Here is a 15,877-nt window from a genome sequence, read left to right as displayed (position 1 = left end):
ATGAATTCGGACAGCAGAGCTGCAAATCTTATGGACTTGTTATAAATTTAAAAGAGAAGATTGTTGAGGTTCCTGTGTTCAGCACAGAGTAAAAGCAATGGCCATGAGAAAGCTTTGTGTTTTGGTGGGCTAATATTTAAGCTAAATCACTTAGCTGCAGTCTCTATGGTAATATCCTCAAGCCAGGAATACTAACATCTTGTAAACCTGTCCATGCTCTGGTCCTGCCTGTGCTCCTGTGTTTGGGTATGGCTGACAGCTGTAGCGATTCTGATTCCTTTGAACATACGTGCTGGAGAGGTAGTGTGGAGTAGTGCTTTTTACCTTCTGCTGCCACAGAAGGTAGAGTCGGTCAGTAACCACACACTTGGTAGGACTGCCATGGAACTTAAAAAAAAATCTTCCAACTTGTATGTAACTTCATGTGGAATTGTACACTTTTTTTCCCCCTCCAAAAGTTATAAAATTTGATGATCTCTTTGCTGTTAATTTCCTCTTGTTTTACTTGCATACATGTCAAGTCAAAAGAGTAATATTGTTTCCGAAGACAAAGGAAAGCTATGTCATAGCAAAAAGTTGAGTGTTATCAGTTCTCTCCAAGCAGCGTTGATTTAAAGTTCTGAAAACTTGCAGCTGGAGTAGAGTTCTTCATTCCTTTTTTTTCACTAGCACTGAACTGGTGCTAATGCATATCGCTAAATGCAAAAGTGTGATTTTTGTATTCTGCAGTTTTCTCTTTTTTTCCCCTACCTGCTCATCCAAGGAAAATTATCTCTGCTTCAGAAAAATTAGTCTATGTAATGTACATTTGAAAAATGTGTGTATAGACTTGTTTAAAAAAGATGAAGTTCTAACAGCAGCAGACCACTGTCTAGCACAGCTGGCATGAATTTTGTCTCATACTGTTATCACTTGCCGCAGAGAGGAGTGTGAGATTAATCTGTTCTTGAATAACTCGCAGTTGGCTGTGCATGCTGTTTTTCTCTGCCGATGAACAAGAATTTTCCAAAGGTGATGAAACCCCCATACCTGTTTTTCAGATCACTGCAGGACAGCACACAGAAGTGTATGACTTGCTGGGTCCTTCCCAGCTCACCAACAGTAAAACCATATACGGAACACATGAAATTATTTTTTTAGGCCAGACTGTCTCTCCAAAATGCTAGCATATACAATTTAACATTTGCCTACAGTAAATAAATCAAGGCTACCTCATTGCTCTACCAGAAGCACCACTTTTGAAGCTTGGGTATATGAATTTCTGCTATGGGAGTAAGTACATTAGAAATACATAAACAGCAGTGTGCAGGAAAGGCAGGTGTGGTATTATTTTACAAATACTAATTAAGGTTCAAGTTTTTTCACAGAAAATCATTTTATAATTTGTTTTCATCTCATTTCACTTTGTGTGAAGTTTTTGTCATTTATTTCTTAATACCAAGAGAAGAAAACATTGATGCCAAGCTAATCAGTGTACTTCTGCCTCCCCCTGCAACCCTCAATTATTAGGGAGACTTGGGAGCTATCAATGAGAAGTATGATGTTGCTATTTCATCGTCTTGCGGTGCCTTGGACGACATCGTTGTTGATACAATTGATACTGCACAGAAATGTGTGAATTTCTTAAAGGCGGGAAAAATTGGAATTGCCACATTTATAGCCCTGGACAAAGTAAGTACTGGCACTTTGGCAAAACAAATTGTTGATTTGTCCTACTGTACATAGTATTCATACTGTATAAGTATAATGTATTGATATGTGTGTGTATAAATATGTATTATATGTGAATAATTACACTGTGTATGTATTAATACAGCCAAAACTAAAATATAATATGTTGGTACCTTAAAACATTCTACTGGCAGATAACATTTATTTACAGAGAATTACAAGGTTTTTAGATAACCTATGTGTACAACAAATGTTCGGCGTGCCTATTTTTACATTTAGGGTTTTTTTTAACAAATTAGCAAACTTAATAATCCAAGTGATCTAGCAACTGTAAACTATGAAAACTATAAAAGAGAACAATGAGTTACCTGATTTTATAATTAAACTGGAAGTTAGTAGAGATCCCCAAGGAAGGAAGCTTGACTGGTAATTGCAACGGGCTTGAATTTGCTTTAAAGTCTTAGCATACCTTAGAATAATGAAATTAACTCGTAATTTGGCCTAAGGAATCTCTTTCATTTATCTATCACTTTGATGTAGATGGCTGTATGGGAAAAAGCATCTGAAAAAGTCCCAACTCCTGAAAATATTCCTCGGTTGTTTGATCTGGTGAAAGTAGAAGACAAGAAGATTCGCCTGGCTTTTTACTTCGCCTTACGTGATACTCTAGTAGCTAATAACTTGGAAGATGCTACCAGAGTGGCATTCGGAAAAGATAAAAGGTGGAGGGTGGTAACGATGCAAGGACAGGTCATTGAACAGTCAGGTATTTAAGTGTAAACTTGAGATTATATTTTAAGCACTTTATAGATGACATCTAAGCACAGTAAGCTTGCTAACTTCTTTTCATCTCTCTTACTCTAGGAACAATGACTGGTGGTGGGAGTAAAATAATTAAGGGCAGAATGGGTCCCTCAGTCATAATGGATGTTTCAGAAGAAGAGGTTGGTACATAATCTTAATTAAAAGTGGAATTTCATCAGAGTTCCTTATGTTCTGGCAGTTTATATACATGTGCTATTTTCTTTGAAATCTGTATGAGTAGCTAACAATCTGTGATGCAAGATACATTAACAATGATTTATAAAGCTAAAATTCCCCAGGTTAGCATAGATTATATCGCTTTTAAGTGCAGTTGTTCACAGCCCAGCTACCATATGCCTATTACTTAATTCTTACTCTCATAGTTCTGCCTTTAGCTTGGAAACTGATTGAAGATACTGAGCTTAAGGAACAATTAAGCTGCAGAGCAGCATACACAAACTCAAGAGCAAGAAAAGACAGGTTGAGTCCTTCATTTTATGTCCTTGTAAGATTTGGCAAGGAGTGGCAGAGCTTTCCTTCCAGTTTGTATTTTGAGAATGTTTTAGAAAATAAAGATACAGCTTGCTTTTTGTTCTGAATTCTTTTAGGTTTTAGCCTGTAGTTTTATTTAGTACAGTTGTAGCCTGGGTCTTTTCTGCCTAGTACCTGCTGATCAACTTAACTGTGATCAAAGTGTTAGTACCTCTTCAAGAAGACAAACTCGCCTGTGTATCTGTCAAGTAAACCATGGCTCCTGACATCAGTCCTTTCGCTACAGAAGACGGAACGTTTGCTCTTTAGGAATGAGAGCTATAAGCCAACACAAGGGTTGGACTTTTGCTAAGGACACTGAAGCAGTAGTTCGTGGTTTTTACATGAAAATACTTTCAAATTGGAGAACTTCAAAATCAATCTCAGCTGTAAGGTTCTCTCTATGGGATTTCTCTGCTGGAGGAGATAACCATGTCACTGCCTTTGCTGACGTTTCTGTGCTTTTTGGTTTTATCACCGAGAGGTTAAAATATCTATCTATTCGCCTCTCATCTGTCGTCTGTAGTTTCACCTTCACTCAGCTTGGAAAACAGGATTGCACTGGCCAAGAAAAGATACAATTCTGCAAACCCTGGAGAGTTTGACATACCACGCTTTTTTTTTTTGTCAAGCCTTTTCAGATAATGCTGTACTCTTAAAGAACTAATGAGCTAATCTCATGGACAAAGCGTTACTGTCCTGGCCTTGTAAAGGGCCAATAAATACATAAGGCAGCTCATATTGAGTTCTTATTAATTAAGGGACTTTGCTATTTCTGGTCTCCACACTTCAGATTTATTTGTTGTGTGTTCTCTCCAAGAGACAGACTTATGTACTGTTTTCTGTTCCATCCATGAGAGATACTGTGGCATTTTGTAAAGATTAGTAGCTGTAACTTCATTTCTCCACTTTCGAGAGTTTTGGCTCTATACCTGTCTAGCGTAGTGGACAGCTCCAAGTAAACAAGTATATTGATAATCTGCAGCTGTTAGTTCTCTGTGTGTAAAAACAGAAAATGGGCTGAGATCTCTAATGTGTCCTTATTCCTTTTGCTCTTGAAGGTGAATTGCAAGGCTTGGTCGCTTGGCCAGTTACCATGTGCAAAAGCTTGTCTTCTTAACAGCAGGCTACAACAGGAACCACAAGCGTCAAATTTTACCTATATTAAAAACTGCTTCTAGCTTCTGCTTGCGTGTGGTTTGCTTTCTGCCTTCACCATTCTGACTTAAGCCTTTGAAGCTTATCTACATCTGCTTCTATTTCATTAAAATAATTCTCCGTTACAAGCTATTTTGACAAGGATTTTTCAACTTGATTTTTCTTATGCTTGCTCCTCTTGTTTTTGACTATTATCACTGATCTCCTCAGCAGTCAGTCTCCCATTTTGTGTCCAGCTACAGCAAATTTTCAAGTTTTTATTCCACTTTCTTGTATTTTGAGAGATCATAGACTGTCAAGCACATGAATAAGACCTTGCCGTGAAGTGGTGACATTAGGCAAATGATCATATCTCATCTTTGTGTAGGTCAGTAAAATGGAATCTCAACTGGAGAAAGATTCTAAAAGAGCAGTACAGTATGAAGAAGAGAAATTACAACTTGAAGGAGACATAAGAAAACTGTACCAAGATGTTTGGGAAATGAGAAATACTTTGGAAAAGTATAAAGCAAGTATCCAGGTGAGCAAGTTTATTATTGGAACAGTATCTGGCTTCTCCAGCAATGTGCAGGAGCATAACTTCTCAGCCTTAGCTTAACATAGTCCTTGTTTTAGTGTCAAGGATCTCTTCAAAGTACAGGATTCTAACACAGTTGTGTTTTCTATAGAATTTGTCTGAACAAGAAATATGTCTAACAACCCAAGTTAAGGAACTTGAAGCTAATGTAATTGCTGCTGCTCCAGACAAAAACAAACAGAAAGAATTGGAAAAAACCCGTAACAGTTATAAAAAAGGTAGGCTTTCTGGAGAGGGGATTACAGATAAAAATTGCAGTCATGTTCTTTAACTAATACAGGAATGGATGGTTAAAACTTTGTTCTTTGAGATTAGCAGCACGGTACTGGATCTTGGTTTGGAACCTCATTTCTTCTGAGGAGGGCAATAAAAAGTGCTTCTAGAGATAAGGATGTTAAAACTCTTTTTTTTGCAATTGTTCAAGTTCATATTTGAGTCAAGCTAAAGTAAACATTAATTTTAGGGGGTTCGTTTATTTGGTTAGATTTTGGTGGCTGTATTACATACAGATTCATAGGGAAGCTTAGTTTAATTAAGGGTAAGAATTCTTCATGTGGAGGTAAAGGCTTTTGCTGTGCCTTGACTGGCTTATTATGTGACTTTAAAATTACTACCCTGTATTCTGTTGTGGGCACGCTGCACCCCTGTGCTTTTTGTGAAGGTTGTTTATTCTGAGAACTTGAGTAACAGTTTCTCTGAAGAAACTGGTAGCTTTGTAAAGTAAACCTTGTCTGCTTTGTATTTCTTGTGCAGGGAATAATAGGAGCATAGTAAAACATCATTCCCTTCCCCCCACAATTCTTTCATAGCATTTTAGGAAAAAGAATATGTACTACTGTTCTCTCTGTGCCTCTTTTGAACAGTATAGCATCAGGAAAGTATGAATGTATGATTCCTCAATCACACTGAAGTTTGATGTTACAAATATTTTCTCTTAATATTTGTACCAAATAATGGAGAGACGCAAACCTGTGTTCTCTGGAGAGATGACTGCCTGCCACATTTCAAGCCTCTGCTCTACCGCTTCTGTCCCCAAAAGGAAATTAAATCTGTAGCAAACTTAGTGAGGGACTTTGTTTTGCCTTTAGAATGCTAAAGTGCTATGCGTGTTATTTTTGAAAGCTGTTCAACGTATTAAGGTGGTTTTGTTGAGTTTTAAATAGAAGCTAAATAAGGAAACTTACTTACCTTGAAGGTAGAGTAGGCTATCTTATTATTCTGCATGCTGTAGTAACCACACGGTAACACCAGTTACTAAGCAATGGTTAGTGGCCAGTTCTTAAAATTTAACCTCTGAGCATTTTTCCATTAAAAAAATGCAAAGAATGAAGTTTGGAATAGCTTCTTATGTACTATCTCATGTATTTATCTTAGATATATCAAGTAATCCAACTAAAATTTTTTGTGGTTTCCACCAAAAAAGGCTTGGTAGTGTAACAGTGTCAGAAAGATGTGGGTGGTATTTTTTTCTTTTTGCCACAGTGAAAAAAAACCCCGTTTTTCATAGTATGAAGAAATACGTACACTTCTCAATATATTAATACAGCAGAGCTTTTTATCACTTAAATTGTGACGTGTTGCAGGAGGCCAGTGTTCCTAGGGACAGCATGATGACCTTAACTCAGTTTTGTTTATCGACAGACTATGACTGCGTTGCTGAGAGAGCAAGTAAAATAGAAAATGAAGTTAAACGATTACATAACCTCATAATGGATATCAATAACCATAAACTTAAAGCACAACAAGACAAACTTGATAAGATCAACAAAGACATTGACGAATGTACTTCAGCTATAACCAAAGCCCAAGTGGCAGTCAAGACTGCGAACAGGTATGGCAGACATGGCTTGCTGGGCTGTAAAGCTTTGGTCTGTAATTGTCTATTGCTGCAATTCCTGTTTGATTAGTCAGATCTTGGGCGGTGGCGGTGGCATTTGTCAGGCTAGAAGAGATGATTTTCACCTCTTCATGGCTAGAGGAAGCCTGGAGGGAGGAGGTCATAACCTTTCAAACTGAGACTGGTTCTTAATTAAGAACCATAATCTTTGTTAATTACTGTGCTTTAAAGGCAAAGGATCAAAGACCTAGAAAGCTTAGTGAAATCTGACCAAGGAGAGTCATGTCAGCCTTCAAATAGCTGCATCTGTTGGCATCGATGCCTGCAGGACATTTGCTTGTTTTAAGCAGTCTCCATAGCTAAAAATTCTGTGACCTGAAAATCTTAATTTTCAGTTGCATGTCTAATACTGTAAATGTTGCTTGTGTCAAGGAGGTAAAGGGAAATAAAATCTTTAGTTTATAAATAGGAAGATGAAAAAGTCACGTTTATTTTGTTTTTTTCTGTTAATACTTGCCTATAGCTGAAATGCAATCTTTCAGGATAAAGATTCAAAATAGCATTTAATTGCCATGCAGTGGAGCAGTTCAAATCTGAGGAGACTGATTTCATTGTAAGACATGTCAGGAAATAAAATGTGAATTATTTTTTTTGTTAGCTTAACAATGCATAATGAATACTTATAACAAATGTCAAAACTGTCTCTGAAAGGGCAGATGAAGTAATTTAATGAGGCCTGTCTGTCTGCTGTATGTTTAAGGAAGACAACTTTGTTTTACTTGGATATCTCAAGAGTGTGAGAGTTGAGGCGTAAATAAGCACTTCCTATTTAGTTGTCAATAGCCACTGAACAATCTTTACAAGGTTGTGTTTCTAGATTACCTTATGTCCTACTTGCACTTGTGTGAGCTATACAAACATCTTGGTACCCATGCAGAAACATGAAAAAATCTGAAGAGTCTGTTCTTCACACCGAGAAGGAAATTGAAGATAACAAGAAACAAATTGAAGACTTAACAGAAGAGCTGACTGCACTAGAAGGCAAAGCTATTGAGGTTATAAATGACCGCAAGCAAGCTGAAGTAAGTGTCATGTTAATTTAGTGTATTTTTTCACAGAGGATGTCTGTGAAATAAATTTTCAATAGTAGTTATTGTGCCAGAATTGTTTTAACGGCTGATGTCTGTCAGCCTTCATCCTTAGACTGCCAGGCAGGCCTAGCAAGGGGCCGCATTAGCTGGTAGTATCTTCATTTATTTAAAAAAAACCAACCAACCAACCAACCAAACGAACCGAAACCACCTACCAAAAAGCTACCTTGCCATTTAAGCCTCAGACTTGACAGTGCTGGTCTAGAGTATCTTTTTCTCTGATACTCTACTACTTATCCTCCAAAAATTCCCATGGGGATAAAATGGCAAAGAATATTATTTTCTGTATCCCGCCGTATATTGTGGGCATTCATACAACATTAATGATTTTATTTAATCGTTAATCAAAGTTGGCCTTTAAATACAGATGCCGGGGGTGGGGGTAAAATTAGGGCAAGACAGTCCTAGTATGCAGTCTGGCCTTCAACAAAAATCAGAATGATGAGTTCTATCCTTATCATATCCTAGTTACAGCCTTCTAGCCTTCGCAGATTTTGTTGTACAGCTGCAGAGTGGCATTCCACCATGGTCAGGGAATGGGAATGGTGTTCTTTTTTGTTTTTTCTATACTTACCTGAAAAAATCTGTTGACCCAGTTCTCTGAGGCTAAGAAAAAAATCTTAAACCAAGTTTCCCTGAAGAAATTACTGGTTTTAAAACTTGCTTAACTATAGATCTTTTCTCCAGTTATGTGACACTTCAGTTTCCCATCTAGATTTATGTACAAGAGTGAGTGAAAACAACCAGGATGGCTGGAATTCTTCCATACAAAGCTGTTTCTTTGAGACAGTCTTTCTCTAAAACTGCCTTTTAGCTAAAAACATCCGAATGTAGGACTTGTTTGATCCAAATCTGGAATGAAAATAAAAACTGCAGCGTATTTTCAGTCATTCCAGAATTCAGGAACTAGGCTGATCTAAATACAAGAATACGTATTTGTTTACATCAATACTTAGGACTGTGGAGAGTAACGCTGTGAATAACATAATGAAAACAAATCTATAACCTGAGAAAGCAGTAATGTTCTTGTAGGAAACAGATTCATGCACTTTTTTGGTCATTTCTGTTTAGGAAGCATTGCCAGCAGTTCAGGAGGAGCACCGCGGTTTACTCGAGGAGATTAAAAACATTCAGGATGATGAACACACCCTTCGAAAGGAAGCTCTTAATATTAAGCTGAAAACTGAACAAATTGATAGTCATATTTCTGCACACCAGTCGAAGATGAAATACTGGCAAACAGAGGTAGGGAAATTGTTTCGTTCCTAAAACTTGAACTATAAGATCTCAAAAGATTAGTATGTTGAATATGTCGACATGCAGTTAGAAAACAGGTAATTTGGGAGAAAATTCATATTCAGCTCACAGTTTATTGGTGTTTATGCTATAAAAAACAAATCTAAAAAAGATGACCCTTCTGTCTTTTACTTTTCTGGTTTACATACAAGGTTATGAATTACCTTCTAGCTTTTCAAGTTTTCTTTATGAAAGTATGGTAGGATAACTGTAACTGACATAATGCTGTCTATGAGTAATTAAGAGCAATGAGGAAAAAATAAATAGGCCATAAACAGGAACCAGGAGACATTTTGTGTCTGCATATCCTCTCTGTAGATACTGGAAAACGTTTTAAAAGGGTAGGCACCCTCCTAGTTGAGAGAAAAAAAGCAAGACGTTGGTAACTAAAACACAAGTTATGTGTAACTACTCGGTGCTGCTTCCACTGAGCTGTTCTTTATAAATTGGCAAGACCTTTTCCTTGAAAGCATTTCACCTAAAACTTGTAGTCCATTTGGTACATCAAATTGCCTTTCCCCAGTGATAGATAATTGGGCTGACAGGAATTCTGTGGGGCCAGCAAAAAAATTTGCTCCTCAGAGGTTGCTGCTTGAACCAGCTCATCGAGTAAATTGGAGTCAGTGGGAGTAAGGAATTACCAACTCTAGGTGCTACAACACCTAGCTTCTCAGGCTTGGACTTGAATGGACTGCTGGCAGCCTTCACACAGGTGGACGCACAGATAGCTTTACTCACACCTCATTTCTTGCCATCTAGTTCTGTTGAACGAGCTAGTTCTAAGTGTTTGACATGCGGTGCGTTCATTCCAAAGGTGACTGACCAGCTTCTGGGAAGGGCTCTTAATCCTTCTGGAAACAATTCTGCACGGAATTCTGACATTTTCTGGCCCATAGATTACTTGAGCACAGAGTTAACACCTCTTGAAACTCAGGTGTGTGCTCAGGGGGGCATGCTCTTTTTATTATATATCCTTTCTACTTCATATTTAAATCATGTAGACCAGCAGATGACCTCGCAATGCACAGTGCCCTTCATACCCTTGTTGTATGATGATAACGGGGACAGCTACCCAGCAAGCAAAGCTGCTGTCAGAAGTTCTTCAATCTTGACCATGCAAAGTATTAAGTATATAGTTGTTGAAGTTCTGTGGCATCAGTAAAAATGATTTCCTCCTTATATGCTACTGCTCCTCTCACAGGGAAATCTCCTTTGTAAGAATGATGTATATAATTTTCAGGAACAGAATATTAGGGTAAAAGGATAAGTTGTCTTTTTCACAGCTCATTTTTAAATGTGTTTTTTAAAAGTTATGTGAAGAATCTTTGAATGTTTTGAGATTGGAAGCTTCAGTATGTACTAATACAGAATATGTTTATTTTACAAACATGTTCATGTGATAACTACTGTGATCTTTAAAGGTTTCTGGTGACTGGTTTTGAATTTCAGGTATCAAAATTGTCACTGCACCCCATAGAAGATAAACCACCTGAAGAACTTCCAGTATTAAGTCAAGAAGAGCTTGAGGCTATCAAGGATCCAGATGTCATCACTAACCAAATAGCTCTCCTGGAAGCCCAGTGCCAAGGAATGAAACCTAACCTTGGTGCTATTGCAGAATATAAGAGGAAGGTAAGCTTAGTTACTGCTGTCTGGTAGTAGGATTAATCTTTTTGATATTGTGTTACCTGTTGGGGCAGTAACACGGTACGCCCCCCGTCTGAGGCAGCAAGCGTTGTGTAGACAGCTTTATTGCTTGCCCGTACTTCAGTCTGTACAGAACTCGTGTCATTGCTTCTGAAGTACGGAGGTGACCTTCCAGCTGTGCATTTTTCTTCAGGTGAGTGTTCAAATAGATCCTGCCCTCGAAGCGCATCCCAAACCACACTCTTTATCTAGGTGACTGAAGAGACAATCTCACCTACGGGCATACTAGGGGAAGGGCGTGCTGCTGTTCTTCCGTTTCTTTCTTTGGGAGACTGAAATGGAACCCTTGTATGTTCCCTTTCTCTGCTGCAGGCCATGCTGTTGCTAGTGTCCTGAATATTTGTTAGCTCGTACTTAGCCAAGTATGACAGTTGTATCTAGGAATTTACGTACACCTTTTATATGTGATGTCAGGTGAAGACAACTTTCTCCTGTGAAAGTTTTATTTAGAGTCAACTAGTCTTGACATACGAGGCAGATCCACAACAATACTAGGACTTTTTTTTTTCTCCTCACAATACTCACTTCAGCAATATTGGACTGTTCAACACATTAAATTTTTTTTTTATTCTAACATGGGTTTTCCATCAGCCACTTAGAGATGAGAAAAAAGAGAAAGGTTGGATTTGTTCTTTTGTTTCAAGGCTCTTAGCCATTATGGGGAAAATAAGTTTTCAAAAGGTAGGGAAAATAGTTTAAAATCTAAACTAAGGAGACAGCTTCTTTAACTGTAATTTTGGTGGTTTGGGGTTTTTTTTCTACAGGAAGAGCTATACTTGAAACGTGTGGGTGAATTGGATGACATTACCACTGAGAGAGACAACTTCAGACAAGCTTTGGAAGATATTAGGAAACAAAGGCTACATGAATTTATGGCAGGATTTAACGTAATAACAACTAAACTGAAGGAGAACTACCAGATGCTTACTTTGGGAGGGGATGCTGAGTTAGAACTTGTGGACAGTCTGGACCCCTTCTCCGAAGGAATCGTATTCAGGTTTGTCAAAATACTTTGTATTATTGCTCTAATCTAATAGTGGTATTGCTTTTTTTCAATGTGCTTTTTAAGTAAATTTTCATTGATCATCAGCTAACCACGACAGTCCCCCTCTTGGCAAGATACTGACAGGAGCCACAACTTTTTAGCACGGAGATTGATTTCTCCTGGAGAAATAAGTAACTCACTGCAGTTAGAAAGCTTTGGCTTTGAAGTAATTTCTCAGGCTTTCCTAATCCCCAAATCATTTCATTCTGCCTAGGGGATCATGTCAATCACATCCGTAACTGAAGATTGTTCTGTTGTAAATGCTCCTAAGAGTACATTCATTACCTAAAGAGTAGAACAGCACTTTTGAAAGATAATTAAATAGCGGTTCTTAAGTGTTCTAGTTCCTACAGAGAATGGCAGAGTGTTACAGTAGTCCGAGTTCAGGTCAGCATCAGCTGACCACACAGCCATGTGTGCACCCAGGGAGTTACTCCTTGGTGAGTAGAAATAATCCAGTTTGCTACCTCTGAGCTGCAGCGGACTAAGAGTATCAAGCAGCTCATCCACTGTTTTAGTCAAGCTTCTTTATGTGTCATTCCCTCCTGTCTTGTGACTTGCTTTTCACCACAACTAACTTCAATTGAGAACAGAGATAAGTTACAAACTCTTAATTTGTTTCAGTGTTCGGCCTCCGAAGAAAAGTTGGAAGAAGATATTTAACTTGTCAGGAGGAGAGAAGACTCTTAGTTCACTGGCTCTAGTTTTTGCTCTTCATCATTACAAGCCAACGCCGCTTTATTTTATGGATGAGATTGATGCAGCACTTGACTTCAAAAACGTATCTATTGTAGCATTTTACATATATGTAAGTATTTCATGGTAACTAGTATAATCTTCCTAAGATATTTTCTTCTCTGCCAGAAAAACAAAGTAGTAACACAATTATGGCCAGATTTAAAAATCTGGAGTGATAGAATATTATTAAGCGGAAACTATGTACAAAGCAGATTTCCAGAAAGGTGCTTACAGTGTTGCTTTCTCTGTATTTTTTCTAAGCTGCTAAGCTTAATTCTTTCCTGAAATGCGGCAACTAATAGAGGATTTACAAGGGTTTTTTCCCTCCAAATCCTGTTTCAAAAGCAGTCTAAGGAGTGCTAGAATTTGCCAAAGGTGCCACATTTCCTTGCTGCTACTGCTTCCTTTTTAAAAAATAGAGTCTTTCCCCAAAATAATCAGCTGTAGTCAGCTGAGAATACAGTAACTTATTTAGCTCTTAGTAATGTGTTCAAGTATCCAAGTTCATGATTTCATTCTCGGGAGCAGCCAAGGTTCCTTGGGTTTTTACTTCCATTTCATTAACATGAGCTGTTTCCCATAGGCTTCTTTGATCTGTGTCTTTATTAGTGTTCTTTTTCTTTCATGCCTTTAAAAAGTCTGTCATTGCTGTATTTAAGTGAAACAAACATTTACATTGCTACAGTTCTGGTTGCTAATTTAAACTTGGGATTTTCAGAACTATCCAAGGTAGAAGCACCCTAGAAGTACCAAAGACTGATTAGCTACTTAAAATTAGGGAAACACTTCAAAGATGCCTGCCTACAAATGTAGTTTTAACCTTTGCTTCCACAATACTCGTACTTTCACAAAGGAGGGTCCATCACCCAGATGGGGTTTCGTAGGGCAAAGAGTTTCATTTCAGCTGCAGTGTAGACTAACACTTAAATTTAAAACTTAGAGTAGTTTAGCTCTTAAATGCAAGTTAGAGTTTAGTGTAGAGCTGTAGCTTGTATTCTGTATACAGCTTCTAAATTAGCAGTCCTAGGAGAAAAGATCGGTATTTGAGCCCTTTTTATTACATCTAGCCCTAAGCTTCTGAACCTCCTAAAATTCGATGTAAAGACAGAACGTGGGTACACGCCGCGAGTCTCCTCAAAGTGATGAAGTGCTTTGTTAGCACAGGGAGCAGTGGCCAGCCCTCGCTCTGCCCTGCTAACTGCTGCACAGCCCGCGCAGTGGCCTGCCACCCTAACCAGCTCCACGCACATCATTGCTGGGTGTTCGGAGATGGCTGAAGGGGCTGAAGACGCCCCTGTGCCACACTGTACCCTACGGGCTGGATTTTACCCAGCTTTGCAATCCCACTTAGTTAGCAGTTGGTCCTTACTGGATTTCTCCAGTGTGGCAGCAACAGCAGCTACACTGATTCTGCCAGATTCTTAAGGATAAAGTTTGTTTTATTTTTAAAGCGTCACCAGATTTAGATATTGTTACCTCTCGTCGTTCAGGGTCACAGAACTAGTGTTCATCAAGGCTTGTCCTCATTAGCCAAGGGCTTTCTTTCCCCTATTGCCATGCACCGAGAACAGGTTTGTTTTCATTCTGAGAGCAAGGGTTGCTTTAACAATTCAGGTAACTTAATGATACCCACCTTCGGTAAATCTTGTGGAATTCATGTTAAAACTATGGTGAATTGCAACTATGGAAAGCAATTATATATCTTTAATCGAATTCCCTTGAGTAGGCTGTGTAAAAGATAAAAGGAGGAGACTCACTGAAGTACAGAGCAGTGCTTCATGCCGATAGCCAGGCTGGGAGCATGTTGTGCACCTACTGATTACGGACAGCAGGGACTCTGAGGCCTCATCACCTGCAGACCTGTTGACTGACATACTTCTAGCGATGTTTTCATCAGTTCCTAAAACCTGAATACAGAGATCATACAAGAACAGAGCTTTCTGAAATGCTGTGGGCTAACACAAATAACTTCTGTTTCAGGAACAAACAAAAAATGCACAGTTCATCATCATCTCCCTGCGAAACAACATGTTTGAGATTGCGGACAGATTAATTGGAATTTATAAGACTCACAATACCACGAAAAGTGTGGCAACAAACCCCAAAGTTATCGCTTCAAAAGGACTGGCTGAACTTGCGGCTCGTGGGTGTAGTATAGCTCAAAAGTAGCGAGGAATAAAGTTCCATTCTTACTGCTGCTTGTATCTAAGATACTTTTGTATTTGAGATTTTTTTTAATTTCAGTTTTGTGTTTTATCTTATTAATAAAATCAGCGTCAATAAATTCCGTTTTTCAAATTACACAGTCTATACAGATTTTAATTATGTGACCTGAGTTTAAAAAAAAAAGCTGTTGTTTCCTAAAGCTTACCCATGGAATATTAAAATGCAGCTAGATACATAATTTAAGTCAATGCTTGCCTTCTGCGTTTGGTTGGAAATGCCTGTATGGCTGCATATACCAAACAAGTGCAAATCTTCAGAGCGTCCTGTATTGTTTGATTATACAAGTTCTAGTGAGTAAAGGCAGTGTACAAAATTATTTCCCTGTATACGATAAGGATGTCATATGTTATGCTGCATGGTTTGGGACTAAGCCGTTTGTAGCCATTTTGTAATGAATTGCTTCAGTTTAGGAAGCTGCTCTTCAGTTATTTTCCTCTCCCCTCCCACAGGGCCTGCTCCTCCCTCAGCTGCGGCCACGCTGTGCGCTCGGGTTTGTGAAGGCAGGAGTTGCCATCTGCTCGCTTCTGCTGCCCCGCACAAGGGGCTCGGCTCTTCCTGGGGAAGACTTGGTGAGGTTGGGTGAAGCTGCACCTGGCTGTGACAAGCAGCTCTCCCTTCCCATCAGCAGCATCTCAACACTCCACTGTACAGGTTTTGCTTCAAATCCCACCCCTCTTTTTTTTTTTTTTTTTTTTTACTTTAGGAACTGAAATTATGTGGTTTATCCCAGAAGCCAGCCCAGTATCTGGCACACTTGCACCAGTACTGCTCCTGGTGCTATGCTTCCTGGGGAAAAAACCAGCTCCGTCACAGCTGTGCTGCTGCTCGGTGGAAAAGCTGACCCAGAGGAGCCGGTGCTGCTGGGCCTTGTTTACATTCCCAGCTCTTGCTATTTTCGTACCTGGTCAGTTGATCCTGCCTGCTGCTGTAGTCCCGAGGTGGTTCCTTATGCCTCCAGCTAAATCTGGCACGATTGGCCCAGATCCGGTGCAAGCTTCACCCTGTCCTAAAAGGCACAATCAGCAACATGGACTGAAGCAGGGGGGTAACATAATTTGCTATAAAGTCTAGAGATACACTTTCTACGTAATCTTAACCATTAAGATCACCCCACATACATTAATTTTCACTTGACA

The 15,877-nt window shown here is 38.9% G+C and overlaps 1 protein-coding gene across 2 annotated transcripts in view; it reads left to right on the top strand.

Annotated features, from left to right (window-relative positions):
• Window positions 1–14,816, top strand: part of SMC4 (structural maintenance of chromosomes 4) — a 41,067-nt gene extending 26,251 nt beyond the window's left edge. For both annotated transcript variants that reach the window (XM_055723327.1, XM_005440137.3), the window contains exons 13-24: window positions 1,510–1,671; window positions 2,212–2,437; window positions 2,536–2,615; window positions 4,532–4,684; window positions 4,833–4,959; window positions 6,383–6,572; window positions 7,516–7,660; window positions 8,801–8,974; window positions 10,475–10,657; window positions 11,497–11,729; window positions 12,402–12,585; window positions 14,496–14,816. In XM_055723327.1, coding sequence (XP_055579302.1) covers window positions 1,510–1,671; window positions 2,212–2,437; window positions 2,536–2,615; window positions 4,532–4,684; window positions 4,833–4,959; window positions 6,383–6,572; window positions 7,516–7,660; window positions 8,801–8,974; window positions 10,475–10,657; window positions 11,497–11,729; window positions 12,402–12,585; window positions 14,496–14,684 — 2,046 coding nt within the window. In that variant the 3' untranslated portion in view covers window positions 14,685–14,816. The remainder of the gene's footprint in view (window positions 1–1,509; window positions 1,672–2,211; window positions 2,438–2,535; window positions 2,616–4,531; window positions 4,685–4,832; window positions 4,960–6,382; window positions 6,573–7,515; window positions 7,661–8,800; window positions 8,975–10,474; window positions 10,658–11,496; window positions 11,730–12,401; window positions 12,586–14,495) is intronic.
• Window positions 14,817–15,877: the final 1,061 nt, after the last annotated feature.

This window comes from Falco cherrug, chromosome 11 (genome assembly GCF_023634085.1).
Source record: "Falco cherrug isolate bFalChe1 chromosome 11, bFalChe1.pri, whole genome shotgun sequence".
In the NCBI taxonomy this organism is placed as follows: domain Eukaryota; kingdom Metazoa; phylum Chordata; class Aves; order Falconiformes; family Falconidae; genus Falco; species Falco cherrug.
This window is presented reverse-complemented; position numbering and strand designations above follow the sequence as displayed.